Source organism: Salvelinus fontinalis, chromosome 24 (assembly GCF_029448725.1).
Source record: "Salvelinus fontinalis isolate EN_2023a chromosome 24, ASM2944872v1, whole genome shotgun sequence".
In the NCBI taxonomy this organism is placed as follows: Eukaryota; Metazoa; Chordata; class Actinopteri; order Salmoniformes; family Salmonidae; genus Salvelinus; species Salvelinus fontinalis.
This window is the reverse complement of record NC_074688.1, coordinates 7,361,984-7,387,106: the sequence shown is the minus strand read 5'-3', so window position 1 is coordinate 7,387,106 and position 25,123 is coordinate 7,361,984. Positions and strand designations below refer to the sequence as shown.

At 45.7% G+C, this 25,123-nt stretch overlaps 1 protein-coding gene across 3 annotated transcripts in view; it reads left to right on the top strand.

The window, feature by feature from the left end:
• The window catches only part of LOC129821866 (roundabout homolog 2-like), a 365,995-nt gene that overhangs the window by 316,549 nt on the left and 24,323 nt on the right, over positions 1-25,123 (top strand). Inside the window, exon 1 of one of the 3 annotated variants that reach the window (XM_055879574.1) lies at positions 23,934-24,709. The exons of the other annotated variants lie outside the window; for them this stretch is intronic. Within the exon in view, the coding sequence (XP_055735549.1) occupies positions 24,655-24,709 (55 nt within the window). The 5' untranslated portion in view covers positions 23,934-24,654. Of the gene's footprint in view, positions 1-23,933; positions 24,710-25,123 lie in introns of those variants that run through there. 3 annotated transcript variants of the gene reach the window in all.

The window sequence follows — 25,123 nt, the reverse complement described above, 5'->3', positions numbered from 1 at the left end:
TGTTCAAAGGTCATGATAATGCCACACGTCTCAAACACATATGCCTCCATTGTTGTAGTGCGAAGGGGTCAGTCCTAGACCAAGTTGGGAGTGGAAATGGACATTTCTGTCCTTTTAGGACGCAGGATTCTCTATAAAGAGACCTGGGTACTGTGGCAGAAAACTCCCACCTGCTGGAAACAAATCATCTGTAGGAGTAGGAGTCTCTAAAGACAGTCAACCCCAGCTTCTAAATGGCTCAATTTAACTGCTGCTGCTGGGAGCAAGAAGCCAGAGCAGACCATTGCCCCACAACACAACCCACCCGCTCCGCTCCACAGAAAATCAATAGGTAGTTTCAGAACAAGGGACCTTATTAAAACGTGCCTTTTCCTCCAGGTGTTGAGATGATACACACAGAAATAAATAATAAATAATAACTGTTCACATGTTCCCAATTCTTGCCACTTGTTTTGATCCTTGTTCGCTGTGACATCATCTTTTTAGATCTGGTAAATATTAGAGTATCATCATCACAGCCTACCATTCAGGATCCTCCAAATGTTAACAGTCTAGACAGAGCCTAGAAAGGCTTTTAGCCAAGGTTAGATTTCTTCTTCATGTCTGTCAAAGACACAATAGGGCCATGGCACAAAGTCGATGATCTCGCGCTTTCTGATTAGACAGACAGAAGTGGTCCTCAGTAGCTCAGATGGTAGAGTTTGACGTTTGCAACGCCAGCGTAGTGGGTTTGGTTCCCGGGCCTACCCATTTGTAAAATATATGTACACATGACTGTAAGTCGCTTTGAATAAAAGCGTCTGCTGAATGGCGTATATTATAAAATAAAAATGTATGGCCTTAGTGGACCAAAGCATAGAGATGTAGAAAATCTATCTATAGATCCAGGTCTTTACACAATTTCGAATTGAATGTGACATAAAGTGCATTGTGTGTTTTTTCTAATCTGACTCAAACCGTGGACATTGTGGCATTTTAAATGATACATGTTGATTTATGTTTTTTTATGCATTATTTGTATTGTAGGTGATGTCTATATGATAGCTGTGCTACGTTTCATTTTCCCTGGCCTGACAGACAAGCACGGTGGGATGAGAAATAGTGTTGGAGTCACTCCCGTCATGCTCAGAGGCATTTGCCTCGCGCTTTAAGAGCAGAAATGACCTTTTACCTTTTATGTTCCAAAAACGACACACAGTAAAGTCACAAGGCAATAGAGCTGCACAGCGCCACCATTCTAGTAGAAAAATAATCATGCTGTTGACCCGAGGCCTTGGGCGTGCCACGTGCCCACATTCTGTTCACTTCCTAGTGGAGAATAAACCACCGCTAGCAATGCCAGGAAAATAGAGACTCGCGTATGAATGTTTGGACAGCTATTTGAAAAAACAGTATTCTGCCCTGCTGTCCACATAATTATTCTCTATAAAAGAGTATGTTCATGTGCCTGTTTCATTCTGAATGTGTTTGACTTCGATCCATGACCCCTTATCATTGATGTTTCAATAAATAGATGTGCTGTAAATCAGTATTGTAAATGTTTGAATGGATGGGGAGGTTTGGATAATAAATTGGTATATTTTTAGGGATCTATTAATCTTAAATGTTATATATTTGAATGAACAAAGAGTGTACAAAACATGCTCTTTCCATGACATAAACTGACCAGGTGAATCTGATCCCTTATTGATGTCACAATCCACTTCAATCAGTGTAGATGAAGGGGAGGAGATGGATTAAAGAAGGATTTTTAAGCCTTGAGACAATTGAGACGTGGATTTTTGTATGTGTGCCATTCAGAGGGTGCCTTTGAATGGGGTATGGAAGTAGGTGCCATGTGCACCGGTTTGAGTGTGTCAAGAGTTGCAAGGTTGCTGGGAATTTCACGATCAACAGTTTCCCGTGTGTATCAAGAATGGTCCACCTGACATTCAGTCAACTTGACACAACTGTGGGAAGCATTGGCGTCAACATGGGCCAGCATCCCTGTGGAACGCTTTTGACTTTGTAAAGTCCGTGCCCCAATTAATTGAGGCTGTTCTAAGGGAAAAAGGTGGTGCAACTCAATATTAGGAAGGTGTTCCTAATGTTTTGTACACTCAGCATATGCAGTTGAAGTTTACATACAGAAGTTTACATACACTTAGGTTGGAGTCATGAAAACTCTTTTTTTCAACCACTACACAAATTTCTTGTTACAAACTGTAGTTTTAGCAAATTTTTCCAACAATTGTTTACAGACGGATTATTTCACTTATAGTTCACAGTATCACAATTCCAGTGGGTCAGAAGTTTACATACACTAAGTTGACTGTGCCTTTAAACAGCTTGGAAAATCCCAGAAAATGATCTCATGGATTTAGAAACTTCTGTGAGGCTAATTGACATCATTTGATCAATTGGAGGTGTACCTGTGGATGTATTTGAAGGCCTACCCTCAAACTCAGTGCCTCTTTGCTTGACATCATGGGAAAATCAAAAGAAATCAGACAAGACCTCAGAAAAACAATTGTAGATCTCGACAAGTCTGGTTCATCGTTGGGAGCAATTTCCAAATGCCTGAAGGTACCATGTTCATCTGTACAAACAATAATATGCAAGTATAACCACCATGGGACCACGCAGCCGTCATACCGCTCAGGAAGGAGACGCGTTTTGTCTCCTAGAGATGAACGTACTTTTGTGAGAAAAGTGCAAATCAATCCCAGAACAACAGCAGAGGACCTTGTGAAGGTGCTGGAGGAAACAGGTACAAAGCATCTATATCCACAGTAAAATAAGTCCTATATCGACAACCTGAAAGGCCATTCAGCTCGGAAGAAGCCACTGCTCCAAAACCTCCATAAAAAAGCCAGACTGCGGTTTGCAACTGCACATGGGGACAAAGATCGTACTTTTTGGAGAAATGTCCTCTGGTCTGATGACAAACAAAAATAGAACTGTTTGGCCATAATGACCATCGCTTTGTTTGGAGGAAAAAGGGGGATGCTTGCAAGCTGAAGAACACCATCCCAACCGTGAAGCACGGGGGTGGCAGCATCATGTTGTGGGGGTGCTTTGCTGCAGGAGGGACTGGTGCACTTCACAAATAGATGGCATCAAGAGGGAGGAAAATGATGTGGATATATTGAAGGAACATCTCAAGACATCAGTCAGGAATTTGAAGCTTGATCGCAAATGGGTCTTCCAAATGGACAATGACCCCAAGCATACTTCCAAAGATGTGGCAAAATGGCTTAAGGACAACAAAGTCAAGGTATTGGAGTGGCCATCACAAAGCCTTGACCTCATCATATAGAAAATGTTTGGGCAGAACTGAAAAAGTGTGTGTGAGCAAGGAGGCCTACAAACCTGATTGAGTTACACCAGCTCTGTCAGGAGGAATAGACCAAAATTCACCAAACGTATTGTGGGAAGCTTGTGGAAGGCTACCAAAAATGTTTGACCCAAGTTAAACAATTTAAAGGCAATGCTACCAAATAATAATTGAGTGTATGTAAACTTCTGACCCACTGGGATTGTGATGAAATAAATAAAAGCTGAAATAAATAATTCTCTCCACTATTATTCTGACATTTCACATTCTTATAATAAAGTGGTGATCCTAACTGACCTAAGACAGGGAATTTTTACTAGGATTAAATGTCAGGAATTGTGAAAAACTGAGTTTAAATGTATTTGGCTAAGGTGTATGTAAACTTCCGACTTCAACTGTATGTTTGCAGTCTTTTCCTCTGTGTTAGTCAAGGTTGGTCTTTTCCCGTGACCATGTCATGTTTTATTTGTTTGACAACTTGAGTTTTGCATATCTGACATGTTTTCCTCAAATAGCGCTTCAACTTTGAAACTGTAATGTAGAATCCAGTGGAGGCTGCTGATAGGAGGACGGCTCATAATAATGGCCGGAATGGAGTTAATGGAATGGTATCAAACATGGTTTTCATGCGTTAAATTCACTCCATTCCAGCCACTATTAGGAGCTGTCCTCCCCTCATCAGCCTCCACTGGGAATGTAATTGTATCATTCTTTTATTTATTTATTTTTTTACCCGGTAAATTGACTGAGAACACATTCTCGTTTACAGCAACGACCTGGGGAATAGTTTCAGGGGAGAGGACGGGGATGAATGAGGCAATTGTAAACTGGGGATGATTAGGTGACCGTGATGGTTTGAGGGCCAGATTGGGAATTTAGCCTGGACACCGGGGTTAACACCACTACTCTTACGATAAGTGCCATGGGATCTTTAGTGACCACAGAGAGTCAGGACACCAGTTGAATGTCCCATCCGAAAGACGGCACCCTACACAGGGCAATGTCCCCAATCACTGCCCAGGGGCATTTTTTTTTTAGACCAGAGGCCTCCTACTGGCCCTCCAACACCACTTCCAGCAGCGTCTGGTTTCCCATCCAGGACCAACCCTGCTCAGCTTAAGAAGCAAGCCAGCAGTGGGATTCAGGGTGGAATGCCGCTGGTAATAATTATGTGTGGATTTTTTTTCTGTGTTTATTTATTGTTGTTTCTTTAGTTTTTCTTGCAGATATAAACTGTGAAACAGATCCATCTAAGCTCCTTATAAAATGCATTACAAACACCAAAACACACCCACACACACAGGGAAAACACAGCAGCTACAGTACACAGGCTGAATGTGATTATAGATGGGCTGCACTCACTGACCTCCATGTTAATGGACCTGTAGCATAGCTCCTCAGTAAACAGTACAGCTAAGGCTGTTGCTATGCTTCTGACACCAGCATATCTTCAAGGTGACAATAGTACACCTCTTTTATTTCACAGAGGTGACATTGAATAAGAGCAGTTTTGTGGGGTAAATAACAGAGCTATAGAGATGAAACAGTCCTCTCTCACCCTCCACCTCCAACCCTCCCTTACTCTGTCCTCTCTTCATTTCTCTCTGTCTCTCTGTCTCTCGCTCTCCTCTCTCTCTCTCTATACAATTTATGTTCAGACGGGAGAATGTATTCACCAACCTTAAGGTAAATTACAGATGAGTGAGCAAGGGAAGGAGAGAGAGCAAATATAAGGGGGAGTGTAGCAGTGTGTCCATGAAGCAGCTGCTAATCACCAACCTGGACCAGTCTGCAAATGGCCCAGTAAAAGTCTCATTGTGCTGCATTACAGTGTGAGGGCCGCCTGGTCGAGACTACGCTACGGCTGCCAGATCATCTGAGGGTTGCTCTGGAGAAGTGCTTAAACTCTTCTTGTTGAAATAATTTTGGGGTGAAGAAGCGTGGGCGGGGGGTGATTAGTTACTGGGGTACGTGAGGGAAGGCTGTGGAAGGTGCCAGAAAAGCCACTGGCGTGGAGTCAGGGTTTATGTCGTAATAATGGAGAGGGAAACAGAGGAATCAGCATCTGATTGTAATTAGTCCAGATGTGATGTGGCCAGACAGACTGGTTCTGCTCTGGTGAGGACTGCTGGCTCACTGTGGAGGCAGCAGCAGCAGCAGCAGCAGCAGCCACCATCCAGTACAGTGTTTTATAAAGACCGACAGGTACTTACTGTACAGTATCACTGGTCCTACAGACTCAGTCAACAGTCAGGGACAATCCAGGTTTCAAAAGGGGAATGTGTTCCTTCAACCAAGTTCCACAAATTATGCATTTTACACAAGGATACATGTCTTGGCTGTGCGAGTTATACAGTCTACTGAAATTAGCAATTGAAGCTGGTATTAGAATAGGCGAAAGAAAGGGTGAAGATTTGTCTTTGATGTTTTTCTGCATAAGTGATTTAGGAAAATGTATGAAAGCCAAATGCTAATGTTTAAACATTACATACAAATGTTATTTAACAAAAGCAAAATGACTAACATTGATGGATGTTTTACTTTAGGATAAATTATTTTACGCTCAGTTTACTCCTCGTTTGGCTCAATTCCATCAATATTTAATAGATGTTTAATATTTAAGCTTTGATAATACAGCCACAGAAATATAATATTGTTTTTTCAACGTGGTGTTTTCATAGCGTAGATGGGTATTTTCTGCCTATCTGCCCCATTTGTATTTCCAATATCCATTACTGGTTGTGAAAATACTAGCACATAACATCTGCTAGGGTACCTACATAATCCTTATTAATCTACACTGTTTAGAATTATGTGAACAACATATCAAACAGGGCCTACATTTTACACCACAAACATCCTGAATAATGATTGATGCAAAATCCAATCAGACATAAGGCTAGGTTGAACTCTAGTACCAATAAAGCCTGTTTAGAGGCATTACATGACCATGTTAAGACTATTATCTGAACAGGCACAGTTTATTCATAGCGTTCAGGTCTGCTTGTTGCAGCAGCAGGCTGTATCTGTGGTGTGGCTGTATGAGGTTAACTCGGACAGTCCAGTAGCACAGCTCCAGCTCTGTGGATACAGCTGTAATGACCACTGGGACAGCAGTGAAAGTGCTTCTTCATCTCTCATTGATGCAACAAATTGAACAGGTTTCCCATTTAGCTGTGTAATGAGACCCCCCCCCCCCCCCCCCACCCAGCAGGCCATTGTTCCCCTCCAGCCCCCCCACACATTGGACAATTGTTCCCCTCCAGCCCCCCCATCCAGCAGACCATTGTTTCCCTACAGTCGGGTCAGGACCAGGGAGCAGTAATTGTATCACTCTGACCCTATTTTGGTTATTATTTTGTCACAGGACGGGGAGAATAATCCCTCTGGTTTTAAAAGCCAGGTCACCCATCCTCCCCTACCCGCTTCACTAGGACAGGGGCGAGGCAGGGTACCCATCCTCCCCTACCCGCTTCACTAGGACAGGGGCGAGGCAGGGTACCCATCCTCCCCTACCCTCTTCACTAGGACAGGGGCGAGGCAGGGTACCCATCCTCCCCTACCCGCTTCACTAGGACAGGGGCGAGGCAGGGTACCCATTCTCCCCTACCCTCTTCACTAGGACAGGGGCGAGGCAGGGTACCCATCCTCCCCTACCCGCTTCACTAGGACAGGGGCGAGGCAGGGTACCCATTCTCCCCTACCCTCTTCACTAGAACAGGGGCGAGGCAGGGTACCCATCCTCCCCCACCCGCTTCACTAGGACAGGGGCGAGGCAGGGTACCCATCCTCCCCCACCCTCTTCACTAGGCCCACGGCGAGGCAGGGTACCCATCCTCCCCTACCCTCTACACTAGGCCCACGGCGAGGCAGGGTACCCATCCTCCCCTACCCTCTTCACTAGGACAGGGGCGAGGCAGGGTACCCATCCTCCCCTACCCTCTTCACTAGGACAGGGGCGAGGCAGGGTACCCATCCTCCCCTACCCTCTACACTAGGCCCACGGTGAGGCAGGGTACCCTTCCTCCCCTACCCCCTACCCTCTACACTAGGCCCACGGCGAGGCTGGGTACCTATCCTCCATCTTCCCCTACCTTCCCTGCAGGGGTGAATTAGCAAAGGGATCAATACCTGACTATTGATAAATGGATTTGTTGCCGAGGTGCTTGCAGATGAGGCAGCAATTAGAGGCAAAGGCGGAAGAAGGAGTGTCAGGCCTTTGTGTGAGGAGAGGCTGGGGCAGAGTGGCCGGGCCGGGGTAGCATGGATGAACCTCTCTGCCCAGGGGGATGGAGAGTCCGGGGCAATGCTAAAGCTAGGACAGCCCTCCTGCTTCATTAGAGCATGCGGAGATAATGACAATCCAGACTCACTGTCTGTGTAGGTCACTGAGGGGTCAGGGAGGGAGGGAAGGAAGGGTGATTTGTGGAAGATAGTCAGCTCAGAGGAGAACGGTCACAGGTTGGGAGTAACTGTGGTCACTGGGCCAACCTGTGGAATCCACTTACATGATTCTACCAACGGGACATTAAAAAGTGTAATATCTTATGTTTCACCGAGTCGTGGATGAACGACGACATGGATAATATACAGTTGGCTGGGTTTTTTGTGCATCGGCAGGACCGAACAGAACAGCTACATCCGGTTATACAAGGGGTGGGGGTGTGTGTCTATTTGTCAAAAGCAGCTGGTGCACATTGTCTAATATTAAGGTAGTCACGAGGTATTGCTTGCCTGAGGTAGAGTACTTCATGATAAGCTGAAGACCACTTTACCAAGAGAGTTACATCTATATTTTTCGTAGCCGTCTACTTACCACCACATACCGATACTGGCACGAAGACCAACGAGTAAGGCCATAAGCAAACAAGAAAATGCTCGTCCAGAAGCGAGCAGTCACCTAGTGGCCGGTGACTTCAATGCAGGCAAACTTAAATCCTTTTTACCTAATTTCTACCAGCATGTCACACGTGCAACCAGAGAAATAAAAAACTCTGGAACACCTTTACTCCACACACAGAGATGTATACAAAGCTCTCCCTCACCCTTCATTTGGCAAATATGAACATAATTACATCCTCCTGATTCCTGCTTACAAACAAAAACTAAAGCAGTAGGTACCAGTGAGTCGCTCAATACGGAAGTGGTCATATGACGCAGATGCTACACTACAGGACTGTTTTGCTAGCACAGACTGGAATATGTTCCGGGATTCATCCAATGGCATTGAGAAGTATACCACCTCAGTCACCGGCTTCATCATTAAGTGCATGGATGACGTCATCCCCACAGTGACCGTAAGTACATATCCCAACCAGAAGCCATGGATTACAGGCAACATCCGCACCGAGCTAAAGGCTAGAGCTGTTACTTTCAAGGAGCGGGACACTAAATGTGTATAAGAAATCCCGCTATGCCCTCAGTCTAACCATCAAACTGGCAGAGCGTCAATACAGGACTAAGATTGAATCCTACTACACCGGCTCTGACGCTCGTCGGATGTGGCAGGGCTTGCAAACTATTACGACTACAAAGGGAAACCCAGACGTGAGCCTACCAGATGGGCTAAATGCCTTTTTATGCTCGCTTCGAGGCAAGCAACACTGAAGCATGCATTAGAGCACCAGGTGTTCCGGACGACTTTGTGATCACTCTCTCTGTAGCCGACGTGAGCAAGACCTTTGAACAGGTCAACATTCACAAGGCCGCGAGTCCAGATGGATTACCAGGACGTGTACTCAGAGCATGTGCGGACCAACTGGCAAGTGTCTTCACTGACATTTTAAACCTCTCCCTGGCCAAGTCTGTAATACCTACATGTTTCAAATAGACCACCATGGTCCCTGTGCCCAAGAAAGCGAAGGTAATCAGCCTAAATGACACTCCATAGCACTCACGTCGGTAGCCATGAAGTGCTTTAAAAGGCTGGTCATGTCTCATATCAACCCTCGATCCCCTCCAATTTGTATACCACCCCAACAGATCCACAGATCCACTCAATCTCAAACTGCCCTTTTCCACCTGGATAAACGGAACACCTATGTGAGAATGCTATTCATTGACTATAGCTCAGCGCTCAACACCATAGTGCCCATAAAGCTCATCACTAAGCTAAGGTCACTGGGACTAAACACCACCCTCTGCAACTGGATCCTGGACTTCCTGACAGGCCACCCCCAGGAGGTATGGGTAGGCAACAACACATCTACCACGCTGATCCTCAACACGGGGCCCCCCCAGGGGTGCGTGCTTAGTCCCCTCCTGTACTCCTTCTTCACCCACGACTGCGTGGCTAAGCACGACTCCAACACCATCATTAAGTTTGCCTGATGACACAACGGTGGTAGGCCTGATCACAGACAATAATGAGACAGCCTATAGGGAGGAGGTCAGAGACCTGACAGTGCGGTGCCAGGACAGCAACCTCTCCCTCAACGTGAGCATGACAAAGGAGATGATCGTGGACTACAGGAAAAGGAGGACGAAAACACTCCCCCATTCACATTGACAGGGCTGTAGTGGAGAGGGTCGAGAGTTTCAAGTTCATTGGTGTCCACATCACCAACAAACTATCATGGTCGTGAAGAGGGCACAACACCTTTTCCCCCTCAGTAGACTAAAAAGATTTGGCATGGGTCCCAAGATCCTCAAGTTCTACAGCTGCACCATCGAGAGCATCCTGACTGTTTGCATCACCGCCTGGTATGGCAACTGCTCGGCATCGGACCGCAAGGCACTACAGCGGGTAGTGCGTACAGCCCAGTACATCACTGAGGCCAAGCTTCCTGCCATCTAAGACCTATACTAGGCGGTGTCAGAGGAAGGCCCAAAAAATTGTCAAAGACTCCAGCCACCCTAGTCATATACTGTTCTCTCTGCTACCACACGGCAAGCGGTACCGGAGCGCCAAGTCTCGGTCCAAAATGCTCCTTAATTTAACAGCTTCTACACCCAAGCCATAAGACTGCTGAACAATTAATCAAATGGCCACCCAGACTTTTTGCATTGACAGGGGGGCCCTGTTTTACATTGCTGCTAGGGCTCCTGAGTGGTGCAGTGGTCTAAGGCACTGCTTCTCAGTGCATGAGGTGTCGCTACAGTTCCTGGTTTGAATCCAGGCTGTATCACATCTGGCCGCGATTAGGAGTCCCATAGTGCGGTGCACAATTGGCCCAGCCTCCTGCTGGTGTAGGCCTTCATTGTAAATAAACATTTGGTCTTAACTGACTTGTCTAGTAAAATAAATGTTCAAAAAATACTTGCTGTTTATTATCTATGCATAGTCACTTCACCCCTACCTACATCTACAATGACCTCTAACCTGTACCCTCGCACACTGACTCGGTACCGGTAGCCCCTGTATATAGCCTAGTTAACTTCTTATTGTGTTACTTTTTGTATTTTTTACTATACTTTATTTAGTAAATATTTTCTTAACTTTATTTTCTTAACTGGATAGTTGGTAAAGATCTTGTAAGTAAGCATTTCACTGTAAGGTGAAATGTTATATTCGGCGAATGTGACAAGTAACATTTGATTTGATTTGTATTGCTGGAGCACTGGCCATAGTGGAGCTTAACTGCTGTGGTACTGCTGGGGTGGTGTTCTCATCTCTCTACCATGTTATCACATCTGAACTCACTGACTAAATAGGTAATGGGCTTGGTAAATCCTGTAAACTTCTAATATCAAGCTCGGTACATACTGTGAATACTTGGTAAATAAATACTAATTCCATTGTCAGTCAGTTGTGTATGAAGGTATTCTATCAACTGTATGTGTGTGTGTGTAGGCCTTTCCAGGCAGTGGGTTCACGTTCGTGTGTGTGTGTGTCCACGTGTCCTCTGGCCTCAGACAGGGGGTCCAGATGGGGCAGCTCTGAGACATTTAGGGGGTTGGGGTGTGACCTGATGTGTCCTCTGGGTCTGGCTGTGACCTGACCTGGGGCTTTTACATCATGCTCCATACTGGTGGATGGTTAAGTTTAGCCTCTTTTGTGGTTGTCCACTCCCTATGTACTGTAGATAGCCTCTCACTCAGCATTCAGGGAACAGCTGGGCATATAAACTCCTCACTGAAGGAGGTGAAGGACACATACCAGACACTTTAATGTGCTTGAGGTGGAATATTGTATTCCTGGTCCATGATTAGAGCCCATCTACTGGCAAGGAGAGAGGAGAGGGGGAGGAGAGAAGAAGATTGGAGGGGCGGGGAGTAAAAGAGCAGAGGAGATGAGAGGAAGAGAGGGCTTGAGTTGGAAAGGAGGGAAGGGGGAGGAGAGAGGGCTTGAGCTGGGGAGTAGAGGGGAGTGGAGAGGAGAGGAGAGGAAGTGGGAGGAGGGGGAGAAGAGGAGAGATAAGGGGAGAGGAGAGGGAGAAGAAGAGAGATAAGGGGAGAGGAGCGGAAGAGCAGAGGGCTTGAGTTGGTGAGAGGAGTGGAGAGGACAGGAAGTGGGAGGAGGGGGACAGGGCTGGGAGAGGTGAAGGGAGAGGAGGAGAGGGCTTGAGTTGGGGAGAGTAGGGGAAGAAGGAGGAGAAGAGCAGTAATAGTATTAGTTCAGGGGTCCCAGATAGAGTGCATGGATGAGAGGGTAATGGAGAAGGCATCCTGAGAATATCACCACAGAGCACAAAGAGGAGCAGCCATTCAGTGGAATAAAAACAGTGCTGCTGAGATACACAGGTCCTGGATTCACTGGACTGTTTCAGCAATGTTTTCATTCCGATGAAGATGTGTTTCTCAAATCGGAAAACCACCAGAATTCTTATTGCAAAATGTCAAAAATATATCCACGTATATCTGTCATTATTTTCAATGAGGCATCGGTTGCTACTTTGCATAATGTTTTTTTTCCTGCTTGCAGTATGTTAAAGGGGGGGGGGGGCGAATCTCATCTCATGGGTGGGTTGGCCTGTTGTCTGGCCTCTCCTCTCCATCAGAGTAGCAGAGAAATGACCTCTGATCCCTCCACCCTTCAGCATGTTGCTTTGGATACACAGAGAGGCCACTGGAGAGGACTTCTCCATTATGAGTTCAGTATGATGAATATGCATCAGATACATAACTGTATCTCAGGCTCAAAACCAACAATTATTCCGATCATTTAGGTAGTGGGAATTATCTGGTGCAACAACGGGTTCTAGTGGTCCTTTGTAGCCAGTTGGTAGAGCATGAATACAGCTTCTCATTCCATAGTAACACCCATCACTCCTGATAAAAGAGTTGAGACTGTGCAGGATTACTATAAGTTTCAACCAGAGACTTCATCAGCCTCTGACTTGTCAACAATTAAGCCCCTCCTGTAATTACACAGTAATCTCTGTGGAGAGAGAAAACCCCTTCTCCCTTTGATTGTGTAGTAAAAGGCTGGCTCTGTAACCCATATGTGCACTGCTGCCTTTTCTTTACTCTCTCCCTCCATCCTCTCCTCCCCTCTTTCCTTCCATCCTCTCCTCCCCTCTCTCCCTCTCTCTCCTTCCTCTCCTCCCTGCTCTCCTTCCACCCCCCCCCCCCCCCCTCCCTCCACTGTCTTTGGAGACAGATAGTCCTGATTGAGTGTTTTGGGGTTTCCTCGCGGCTGACTCCAAGCATGTCCTTGGCCCCCCCGTCAGTGGAGGAGGGATGTGGGGCTTGGATGACGGGTAATTCCTGGAGACAATCTGGAGAGCAGTGAAGAGCAACATGCAGAGAGGCAGTATAAGGATGTCTGTAGTAGGGGTCTGAGGATGAGGATTGGAGAGGAAGACCACTGTCTAGACTGATAAACAGGGGGATGGGGAGATGTTTTGGAGGCTCTTGTCCTCCCCCTCTTTATCCCCCCTCTCCCCTGTCTCATCAGAGCTCAAGAATTCACTCCTGATTTATTAGCTGCGGCCTGCCATCACTCACTGGACTATGCTGCTGTTTACCCAGCCCTGTCATGACAACAACCTGGCTCGCACCCTGTTATCAGCCTCTGGCCTCGGCTGGGCTGGCTAGCTTTGTGTTGGGCTGGTGGAATGACAGGCAGGAGAGAGGAGAGATGTTTAAACACACAGGCAGATTAAGACGTTCCTCTCTCTGCTCTGCTCAATAGGAAAAGCAGCTGGGCTAATGAGCTGCAGCTCTCAGAACCCCAGGAGCTCTTTCATCATCCAGACAGCCAGGGAATCTCCAGAAAAGACAGGACTTGTTAAAATAGAAAGACTGGGACCCTACCTGTGCTCTGGCTTAGGCAGCGTCTTCTATCTCTCTCTCTATCTCTCTCTCTGTTTTATTGGGCTGGATAAAAACAGATGTGTTGAAGTGTGTAATGTTGTCCCCTAGAAACCGAGGCGCTTAGAAATCTCTATTTTCCTCTCCTCCATATCACATTTAAGAGATATGGCCTCAAACAGGAAAAACAGTCCCACTTGAGGCCTGGCAGGAGCCTGCTACAGTCTCAGGCTGCAGGAAGGGTCTATAGTTGTTGAAACTGCCATGTTTCTCTCAGCAGTCAGTCATCACAGAGCTGGACAGTGGTTACAGAGACAGCCCTTCTCCTTCAGTCTCAAGCCCCATCTAGCAGCATGTGTCCTGCCCACCGCTGAGGGAAGTGCTCTGCCAAACAATGCATCATGTCTACAGGTCCATGACTTGCTCCACATATTTTGTATTTAGTTACATCAGTCATGTGTGTTACAGAGTGATGGAGGGAGAGGAAACTAGAGAATCATATAGACAGATCCTTTGGTCATGTTAAAGGCGTGTTGGTTGAGCCTGCAAAATATGGAAATCATTTTACCCTGTGTTTGTGTGTATACTCTGTGGAGCTAGAACACGACCATTTCGCTACACCCGCAATAACATCTGCTAAACATGTGTATGTGCCCAATAACATTTGATTTGATTTGTGTGTGTGTGTGTGTGTGTGTGTGTGTGTGTGTGTGTGTGTGTGTGTGTGTGTGTGTGTGTGTGTGTGTGTGTGTGTGTGTGTGTGTGTGTGTGTGTGTGTGTGTGTGTGTGTGTGTGTGTGTGTGTGTAACAGTATATATCTGTGTGTATATGTGTGTGTGTGTGTTTCCATGCTGGATAGTGGTGCGGCAAGGCAGAGCACAGCTTAATATCCACTTGTGACAGGACTGGGCCCATTTATAAGGCTGTGAACCGGGTCGGGTGACAGGACTGGGCCCATTTTATAAGGCTGTGAACCGGGTCGGGTGACAGGACTGGGCCCATTTTATAAGGCTGTGAACCGGGTCGGGTGACAGGACTGTTGACAGAGGAGGATCATTGGGAAGAATTATGCCCTGCTGAGGGAGGCTGGGCTGCAGGTCGAACCATTCTGCCATCTCCAGGTGTCATTACAGATGCCAGGGGGAGGAGGCAGTGCTGCTGACATCTACATTAATCACCCCAGCCTGACACATATATCCCACTGCCTCCGTACCTCTACCCCCTAATCAAGTTTCACCTTTTACTGTCACGTAGACAAATACACTGAAATGTCTGTCTTGCAAGTTCTAAACCCAACAATGCAGTAATGAATTGTAATCCACACACCAGGCCCTAGACCCAGCAAGGGGATCCTCCGCCATTAACGATGTCCAGCCAAGAGCTTGCTGAATACCACTGATCTGACCATGAGTGATGTTGCTACCTGACCCTATGACCCCATACACAATTAAAAAGCCTTTCTTCTCTTCGCCACACCGGAGGGGGAACTAACCATTCCTTTCCAGCCCTGAAACCACTGCATTTATTTTCCTTTGCTGTCAGAGTTTGATTCATTTGTTTGCATTTGATATACAACTTGCTTACATACAATTAGGACGCAGTGTGATTGATTTCCAGAGTGGTTCTCCTCCTCCTTGGTTTGTGTGTATGTGTGTGTGTGTTGCTTTACAGTCCTTAACTTTACATACTGTAGATACCACCCTACTACAGCTGCAGGCCCCCTATTGAACTACACATACCTCCCTGATTACAAACAACAACAACAAGATGAGAGCAGCCTGTTTACACGCCCGCTGGATCTCCTCCATCATTAGCAGGAATAATTACAAGATGTGATAATCAAGGGGTGTGTATCACTCTGAATCTGCTGGGGGATTCATAATTTAACCCTGAACCATTCTCTCAGTGTACACCGTGCTCTTGTGTACTTGTGTACTGATAGATTAGTTAACAGACGGATACAGTGCAAAACAAACAGTGTATTATCAGGTGGTGGAAGTAATACATGCAATCAAATAAAGGACAGTCTTCAGAGTTATTTACGACCAGCTGAGGTCACAGCAAATATCAGAGGACTTTGAGAATCAACTTGACCAAATGCCATCATTATGAGAAATCACAATCAGTCTTTGTAATGATGGTCAGCTTGGACAGAGGATACTACCTTTTGTCACCAGATGGCCTAGAGACAAAAGGAGGGAAATGTCTGATTGATTATTAGGTTTCATCTAATTAAATAAACATAATTGCACAAATTAGTTGACAGTAATAGAGGCTTGATTTGTTTAGGTCAAAATAAATGGTTCATCTGAGCGTGTGGCAGGTGTGAGCAGTTAGCTGTCAGTGTGCAGGGGAGAGGAGGGGAGAGGAGAGGAGAGGAGAGGAGAGGAGAGGAGAGGAGAGGAGAGGAGAGGAGAGGAGAGGAGAGGAGAGGAGAGGAAAAAGGGGAGTAGTATTCTTTCCTCTTTGTTGCACCCTGCCTGCACGGGCCACTAGAATGTGTTGTTGCAGCCTGCCTGCACGGGTCACTAGAATGTGTTGTGTTGCAGCCTGCCTGCACGGGTCACTAGAATGTGTTGTGTTGCACCCTGCCTGCACGGTTCACTAGAATGTGTTGTGTTGGACCCTGCCTGCACGGTTCACTAGAATGTGCTGTGTTGGACCCTGCCTGCACGGGTCACTAGAATGTGCTGTGTTGGACCCTGCCTGCACGGTTCACCAGAATGTGTTGTTGCACCCTGCCTGCACGGGTCACTAGAATGTGTTGTGTTGCAGCCTGCCTGCACGGGTCACTAGAATGTGTTGTGTTGGACCCTGCCTGCACGGGTCACTAGAATGTGTTGTTTTGCAGCCTGCCTGCACGGGTCACTAGAATGTGTTGTGTTGCACCCTGCCTGCACGGGTCACTAAAATGTGTTGTGTTGGACCCTGCCTGCATGGGTCACTAGAATGTGTTGTTGCAGCCTGCCTGCACGGGTCACTAGAATGTGTTGTTGCACCCTGCCTGCACGGGTCACTAGAATGTGTTGTGTTGCACCCTGCCTGCACGGTTCACTAGAATGTGTTGTGTTACACCCTGCCTGCACGGGTCACTAGAATGTGTTGTGTTGCACCCTGCCTGCACGGGTCACTAGAATGTGTTGTGTTGGACCCTGCCTGCACGGGTCACTAGAATGTGTTGTGTTGGACCCTGCCTGCACGGGTCACTAGAATGTGTTGTTGCACCCTGCCTGCACGGTTCACTAGAATGTGTTGTGTTGGATCCTGCCTGCACGGGTCACTAGAATGTGTTGTGTTGCACCCTGCCTGCACGGTTCACTAGAATGTGTTGTGTTGGATCCTGCCTGCACGGTTCACTAGAATGTGTTGTGTTGCACCCTGCCTGCACGGTTCACTAGAATGTGTTGTGTTGGACCCTGCCTGCACGGTTCACTAGAATGTGTTGTTGCACCCTGCCTGCACGGGTTACTAGAATGTGTTGTTGGACCCTGCCTGCACGGGTCACTAGAATGTGTTGTGTTGGACCCTGCCTGCACGGTTCACTAGAATGTGTTGTTGCACCCTGCCTGCACGGGTCACTAGAATGTGTTGTTGGACCCTGCCTGCACGGGTCACTAGAATGTGTTGTGTTGGACCCTGCCTGCACGGTTCACTAGAATGTGTTGTTGCACCCTGCCTGCACGGTTCACTAGAATGTGTTGTTGCACCCTGCCTGCACGGGTTACTAGAATGTGTTGTTGGACCCTGCCTGCACGGTTCACTAGAATGTGTTGTGTTGCACCCTGCCTGCACGGGTCACTAGAATGTGTTGTTGCACCCTGCCTGCACGGGTCACTAGAATGTGTTGTTGCACCCTGCCTGCACGGGTCACTAGAATGTGTTGTTGGACCCTGCCTGCACGGGTCACTAGAATATATTGCCCTCTGTTTTCACACTGTGAGTTCTCCTCTCTAATGCTGAGTAATAATCACCTGGATGTTGCACTCACAGCAATTTCCTCCATCCCCTTTTATTCTTTGTAAATGCGTGAGCAGATTCACTTCTCATTTCGTGACCTGTTCTAAGGTCAGTTTGCTAACAGAGCAAACACATGCAGTGCAACAAAAACAAATGCATGAATCAAGTGAATAATATCAACTCAGTTTTGTGATGGACCAACAAGTAGATGTCCTTAGTCACAACTCTCAAGATAGTTAACATTGTGTTCACACTTTAGAAACAGAATCTCTGTTAGTGTGCAAATGCAATAGCTGCTCAGGATCTCAGTAGCCACTGGAACATAAAGAATGCCGTCACTTTGCAAAAGCCTGTCAGTTTGTACCTTTGTCAATGCCAACTTAATTAAAAAAGCGGGATGTTCCTCCTGGAGGGAAGCGTTGGATCAGCTCCTACCAGGCTGCCCATAACTTATCAGACCCTGGCTTTGTGCTCAGACTCAATGTCTCATTTTCACATAGCAGGCCTGGCCCTGAGTAAACATCCCCTCGCTTTTAATTAAAATAAATCCACTTTGGTCCGATATTTAGCACCCTGGGGAGTAGGCCTCCGCTAAAGATCCAGAGATACAGTGGGCAGATTGAAGACGGGGGATAAAGGGATGGAGAGGGGGAGACAATTATATCCTTTACTTCTCCATCAATAAAGACATTTTTCCAACTCTTTTCCTTTCGTTGTCGACCTACTTTCACCTATACGGTACAACACATCATTGCTGTGTCTCTATCTCTCTCTCTCTCTTTATCTCTCTCTTTATTTCTCCCTCTCTATTTCTTTCTCTTTCTCTCTCTTTATCTTTCTCTCTTTATCCCTCTTTCTCACTCTCTATATTTCTTTCTCTCTCTCTCTATCTCTCTCTCTCTTTATCTTTCTCTCTTTATCCCTCTTTCTCACTCTATATTTCTTTCTCTCTCGCGCGCCCTTTCTCTTTATCTTTCGCTTTCTGTGTGTGTGTGTGTGTGTGTGTGTGTGTGTGTGTGTGTGTGTGTGTGTGTGTGTGTGTGTGTGTGTGTGTGTGTGTGTGTGTGTGTGTGTGTGTGTGTGTGTGTGTGTGTGTGTGTGTGTGTGTCAGGGTTTCCATTAACAAATTTAGAAAGATCTAATATGCAACATCTAGCATGGGTTGCTAATATGACTATGATGTGCCTTTTAGCTACTGGACAATGAAAGAAAGTTGATATATAACAATTGCCTCCACAGATATGGTCTGATTTTGGCTAGGCTACTTTGAAGCAAGGTAAGACATGCCTCATAAAATGTAGTAAAACATTCAGTTTTCAAACAATTAAGTATGTGTTTTAAAATGCATACTGCCTCCAGCTCATTGCAAAGAGGTGTGTGATGTGCTGATGAAGCCAGTCTTCTGGTGCCAATGCATTTACTGTTTGAGATGCTGTAGCAGCAGGTCTCACGCTGTCTGACAGATTTTACACTTAAAGGCTCTATATCTGTATGATGTGTGCCTAAATAAGATACATAACGAATGTATTGTACACAAGTACCAATTTAATCAACTATATTATGCAAATTACCTATAGACAATTTAATTCCACAAAATTATGCAAATTAACCTATAGACCGATAAGCATGACCAGTCAAATGTATTTCCATCAATGAAGAGGATAATAAACATTATTTCGCAATGGGATTTTTTTCTTCTTCTCCCGGACAATTGGCTGGCACCAATTTTATTTATTGGCTTTTCTATTTTTGGGGGGGCCAAAAGCCAGCTATTACCGGCTAACGAAAACCCTGGTGTGTGTGTTTGTGTGTGTGTCTGTTTGTGTGTGCCATAGACATTTAGGGAAGGAGTAGAGGCACTGAGAAAATAGGGAGCATTTGCATGCAGCTCACAAACATTAAAATATGAAGACAAATCACTATGCCTGGCCTGCTGACAGCACTGCCTGCTATGGGAGAGAACTAGCAAACTTACAACATGTTGCGATTCAAGCAAGGTGGTTATAGGGCTCTAACATGCAGCCTGACAAACACACAAAGACCAGAAAAACATGTACAGCTAAAGCTTTTATTCAAGCCAATAGAAATGAATCCCAGTATGCTGACTGTGTGGGTCTGTAAACCTGTGTGTGTACACTATGTGTGGCTCTGTGTGATTCAGCCACTGGTTATAGAAGTTACATTACTTTATGAGCTTGGTTGTGTACTTGTCTTTGATGTAGAATTTGAAAAGGGACATTCCAGCCTGTGGGGCTGCCACAGTGTAGACCCAGTAAGAGAGTGTAGAGAGTGTTTTCTGTACAGGTTCAAAGACACCAGCCACTGACACAGTGTAGACCCTGTAGAGAGTGTTGTCTGTAAAGGTTTAAAGACACCACCCACTGCCACAGTGTAGACCCTGTAGACCCTGTAGAGAGTGTTGTCTGTACAGGTTTAAAGACACTACCCACTGACACAGTGTAGACCCTGTAGAGAGTGTTGTCGGTACAGGTTTAAGGACACCACCCACTGACACAGTGTAGACCCTGTAGAGAGTGTAGAGAGTGTTGTCTGTACAGGTTTAAAGACACCACCACTGCCACAGTATAGACCCTGTAGAGTGTGTTGTCTGTACAGGTTCAAAGACACCACCCACTGCCACAGTGTAGACCCTGTAGAGAGTGTAGAGAGTGTTGTCTGTCCAGGTTCAAAGACACCACCCACTGACACAGTGTAGACCCTGTAGACCCTGTAGAGAGTGTTGTCTGTACAGGTTTAAAGACACCACCCACTGACACAGTGTAGACCCTGTAGAGTGTTGTCTGTACAGGTTTAAAGACACTACCCACTGACACAGTGTAGACCCTGTAGAGAGTGTTGTCGGTACAGGTTTAAAGACACCAGGCACTGCCACAGTGTAGACCCTGTAGAGAGTGTTGTCTGTTCAGGTTTAAAGACACCACCCACTGACACAGTGTAGACCCTGTAGAGAGTGTTGTCTGTAAAGGTTTAAAGACACCACCCACTGCCACAGTGTAGACCCTGTAGACCCTGTAGAGAGTGTTGTCTGTACAGGTTTAAAGACACCAGGCACTGCCACAGTGTAGACCCTGTAGAGTGTTGTCTGTACAGGTTTAAAGACACCACCCACTGCCACAGTGTAGACCCTGTAGAGAGTGTTGTCTGTACAGGTTTAAAGACACCACCCACTGACACAGTGTAGACCCTGTAGAGAGTGTTGTCTGTACAGGTTTAAAGACACCAGCCACTGACACAGTGTAGACCCTGTAGAGAGTGTTGTCTGTTCAGGTTTAAAGACACCACCCACTGACACAGTGTAGACCCTGTAGAGAGTGTAGAGAGTGTTGTCTGTACAGGTTCAAAGACACCAGCCACTGCCACAGTATAGACCCTGTAGAGAGTGTTGTCTGTTCAGGTTTAAAGACACCAGCCACTGACACAGTGTAGACCCTGTAGAGAGTGTTGTCTGTTCAGGTTTAAAGACACCAGCCACTGCCACAGTGTAGACCCTGTAGAGTGTTGTCTGTACAGGTTTAAAGACACCACCCACTGACACAGTGTAGACCCTGTAGAGTGTTGTCTGTACAGGTTTAAAGACACCACCCACTGACACAGTGTAGACCCTGTAGAGTGTTGTCTGTACAGGTTTAAAGACACCACCCACTGCCACAGTGTAGACCCTGTAGAGAGTGTTGTCTGTTCAGGTTTAAAGACACCAGCCACTGACACAGTGTAGACCCTGTAGAGAGTGTTGTCTGTACAGGTTTAAAGACACCACCCACTGACACAGTGTAGACCCTGTAGAGTGTTGTCTGTACAGGTTTAAAGACACCACCCACTGCCACAGTGTAGACCCTGTAGAGTGTTGTCTGTACAGGTTTAAAGACACCACCCACTGACACAGTGTAGACCCTGTAGAGTGTTGTCTGTACAGGTTTAAAGACACCACCCACTGACACAGTGTAGACCCTGTAGAGTGTTGTCTGTACAGGTTTAAAGACACCACCCACTGCCACAGTGTAGACCCTGTAGAGAGTGTTGTCTGTACAGGTTCAAAGACACAACCCACTGCCACAGTGTAGACCCTGTAGAGAGTGTTGTCTGTACAGGTTCAAAGACACAACCCACTGCCACAGTGTAGACCCTGTAGAGTGTTGTCTGTACAGGTTTAAAGACACCACCCACTGCCACAGTGTAGACCCTGTAGAGAGTGTTGTCTGTACAGGTTTAAAGACACCACCCACTGCCACAGTGTAGACCCTGTAGATTGGTGTCTGTACAGGTTCAAAGACACCACCCACTGCCACAGTGTAGACCCTGTAGATTGGTGTCTGTACAGGTTCAAAGACACCAGCCACCAGTCTTCTAGTGCTATGCCAACTACTTGGTGTCAAGCCCCCTTAATGCTGTGTTGGTTTGCTCCATAGGCCTGTCATAGGCCTTTTTTCAACCAAACCTAAGTAAAATGTATGGTAAACTGTAACCAGTGTGTGTTTATAATACATGTATAGCCTAGAGGGAATTACATTGATATAGGATAGGCTACTTACAGAGGGAAGGCTTCCTCTTCAGTATGCTGCTCATTGCTCAACACCCTATTGCAGATAGCACAGACCTTTTCCACAGAATACTGTTGATATGCTGGAATCAGCGTTAGTGGGTTGTCATGATGATTGCTGCCATTAGGGGGAGCTCAGAGCTCACACAGTAAGAGCCTGTCTAGTACGAGAGGTCTACAGTCAGGTGCGTCTCCTGTACGTCTCTGTCCAGTATCCTGGGGATGAAGAACAGCCAGAACCAGCGCCAGGATTAAGTGACTAAGGGGGCAGTTTAAATCGGCGAGGGGTAACATTTTTAGGTGTTATTGTATTGAATTATGTTTATATCACGCTATACAACTATAAACATAAAGTTAAAAAAATTCCCGAAACTTCGAGATCGAACAGCTCTGTGTGCATAGGCTCGAATCTTCTTTAATTTAGCCTTTTTGTTGATGGCTATGTTCCACAAATCTACTTTTTCTGTTTAAAATATTTGATGAATTGAGCACACCCTCCTATAGCCTACACTAGGCTACAGTAGGATATAATAATGTGTTGAGCCATAGACTCTGATGGAGATGGCAGAATGGTTGTACCTGCAGCCCAGCCTCCCTCTGCATTCCATATGGAGGGACTGCCTGCTCGTTCATGTTCGTTTTTCATCACCAATAATCACAGGTCTAGTTATTATCGGTCAATATTAGCTCATGAGGTCAAATGTATAATTGTGCTTGTCTCTGAATATATTGTTCTGTTCACAATCTTCTTGCGCTCTCCATGTTTAATGTGCGTGCGCACCGCGCGCCACAGCAAACAGATGACTAATGGAGCAATCATTGCTGCGCTGCCACTCACTGTCAGACACACTCAGGCCACCCACATCAAATATCAATGACACACAGAATTATAAGATCTACCTCGATTTGCTGTCTATGAACACAGAAATGCAATTATGTCTGGGCACAGAAAAATATATATCAATATATATACTTCACACTGAAAAGTAGGCTTTTAGTTTTATCGTGTGATGAAGTTACCTGAAAAAAGTGCAATGTTTGTTAATATAGGCCTACATATTTTAGGAAGCACTTATTAAAGGTCCAAATGCAGCCGCTTTTATCTCGATTTCAAATCATTTTTGGGTAACAATTAAGTAACTTGCTGTGATTTTTTTTTATGGTCAAAATAAAAATATTTAGTCATTTCTAAAGCAAGAGTTTTGCTAGTTGAATGGTGGTGGTGGGGAGGGAGGGAGGGGGGGGGGGTTGAAAACTAGCAGTTATTGACAGAGGTTTGGAACTCTTTCCAACTGGCTTTTACGGTTGCAGGTAGCCTAGTTGTTAGAACGTTGGGCCAGTATCCGAAAGGTTGCTAGATCGAATCTCAGAGCTGACGAGGTAAAAATCTGTTCCTAGGCTATCATTGTAAGAATTTGCTCTTAACTGACTTGTCGAGTTAAGTATAGGTAAATTAAATAATCTGCCACCTGTTAATGTTACCCACCAAAACATCTTGGAAAATCACATTTTTGACTGCACTGGGCCTTTTAATATGTTTTCCCCCCTTCAGATCAACATTATAGATATTAATTAGGTGTCTATATTTGAATAATTTCCAAGATTTCCCATAATTTCCCTCAAAAAGAGCCTGTTAACCTCTAAAAAAATACGATAGGCTATGTGAGCCTGCTGAGCTAGGCTACTTCCGGTGGGTCAAGGACAGAATGACAATAGTGCTTCAAAATCACTAGAGTGGTATGTAGCACCGTACCTGTGGCACGGGTCCACTTCGTATGAACTTCATAGTCAGTTACAACAATATGACTTTGGCCAATGCACGCTGGAGCGTACTCCGTCTACTCTCCTACATCCACCCTTCTCTCTCTCTCTCCCACCCTCCCTGCCTTTCTCCTCCCCCTCCGGATACTTGTTTGGTGTATGTGTGTCAGTCGGCGCTGAGGCTGTGCGGAGTGAGCATAGACCATGGGCTCCTAGTGGTAGCGCTATACAGAAACCAATAGGCTGTTCAACTGACTTGACTGTACATTTACAGTGCGTAGGCACAGGCTAGGCACATGTGATTGGGCAGCGGGTCCCCAATGAAATGTAAACATTTGCTTATGGACTGAAGTACATGGGGTTTTGGGGTTTGTGCATACACATTTAGACTTGGCTATCTATGTATTGATGAGGAACGGTGGAGAGACATCGGTGAAGATTTGCAAGGTGTCCGTCCATGAGACGCTTCTCAAGGAGCCGAAACCAAGACTGCAACTACATGAATGGAGGCGTTTCTCTTGAACCCAGTATACACAATTTATATTTTCTTTTAGGTTGTAATATGATATTGTATAGTTGCGTATATATTTGGAAAAATAGACATGACCATTGCAAGTTAACTCGTGGGACAAACAGCTGGAATTTCAGATGATCGCGAGAGACTGATTTGGTTCTTACGGCTGTGGATATTAATCGATCCCGGGCTCGAACGAGCGGGCTACAATGAATCCTCTAAATTATTGGACATCACAACTGGCTTTAGTCAGTAACTAGGACCTATATAAAACTTGAAGTATTAAAATAAGTACATTTGCTGCTGTTTGGACATATTTTCCCGGCACAATCCGTGGATGTTTAATATGCAAGTATGGGTCCGCTAGCGTTCATCCTTGTTGCTGGATTATTGTACTTTCAAGTTGATGGTAAGTTCTTTAAATTCTTTATGGAATTTCACATGGTATCAAACTGATTGTGTCGTGGAGTTATATGTGTTTAATATTGAGAAAGAATGGTGCTCTATAAAATATAGTAAAGTTCAACTCTTGCATTTCGAGGTTCTTCAGATTTGTATCCTTGCTTTCTACTTTACTCCATACAGTTTTAACGATGGATAATGTTGATATACACTTTATATGATAGACTATGTAACAGTCTTCTCATGTCGCTGGTCATGCCATGGGCAGTTAGATTATGTATGTGTTTTTATTTGACAATGAATTGGAGACTTGGTAGACTGTTTATCAGAGGAGTACTTGGTGGACGTTCTTTCTATAATCTGGAATCGTATCTCTGAAAGGAGTTATAGAATGGTTTTAGGCTTTGAAGTCAACGCAAAC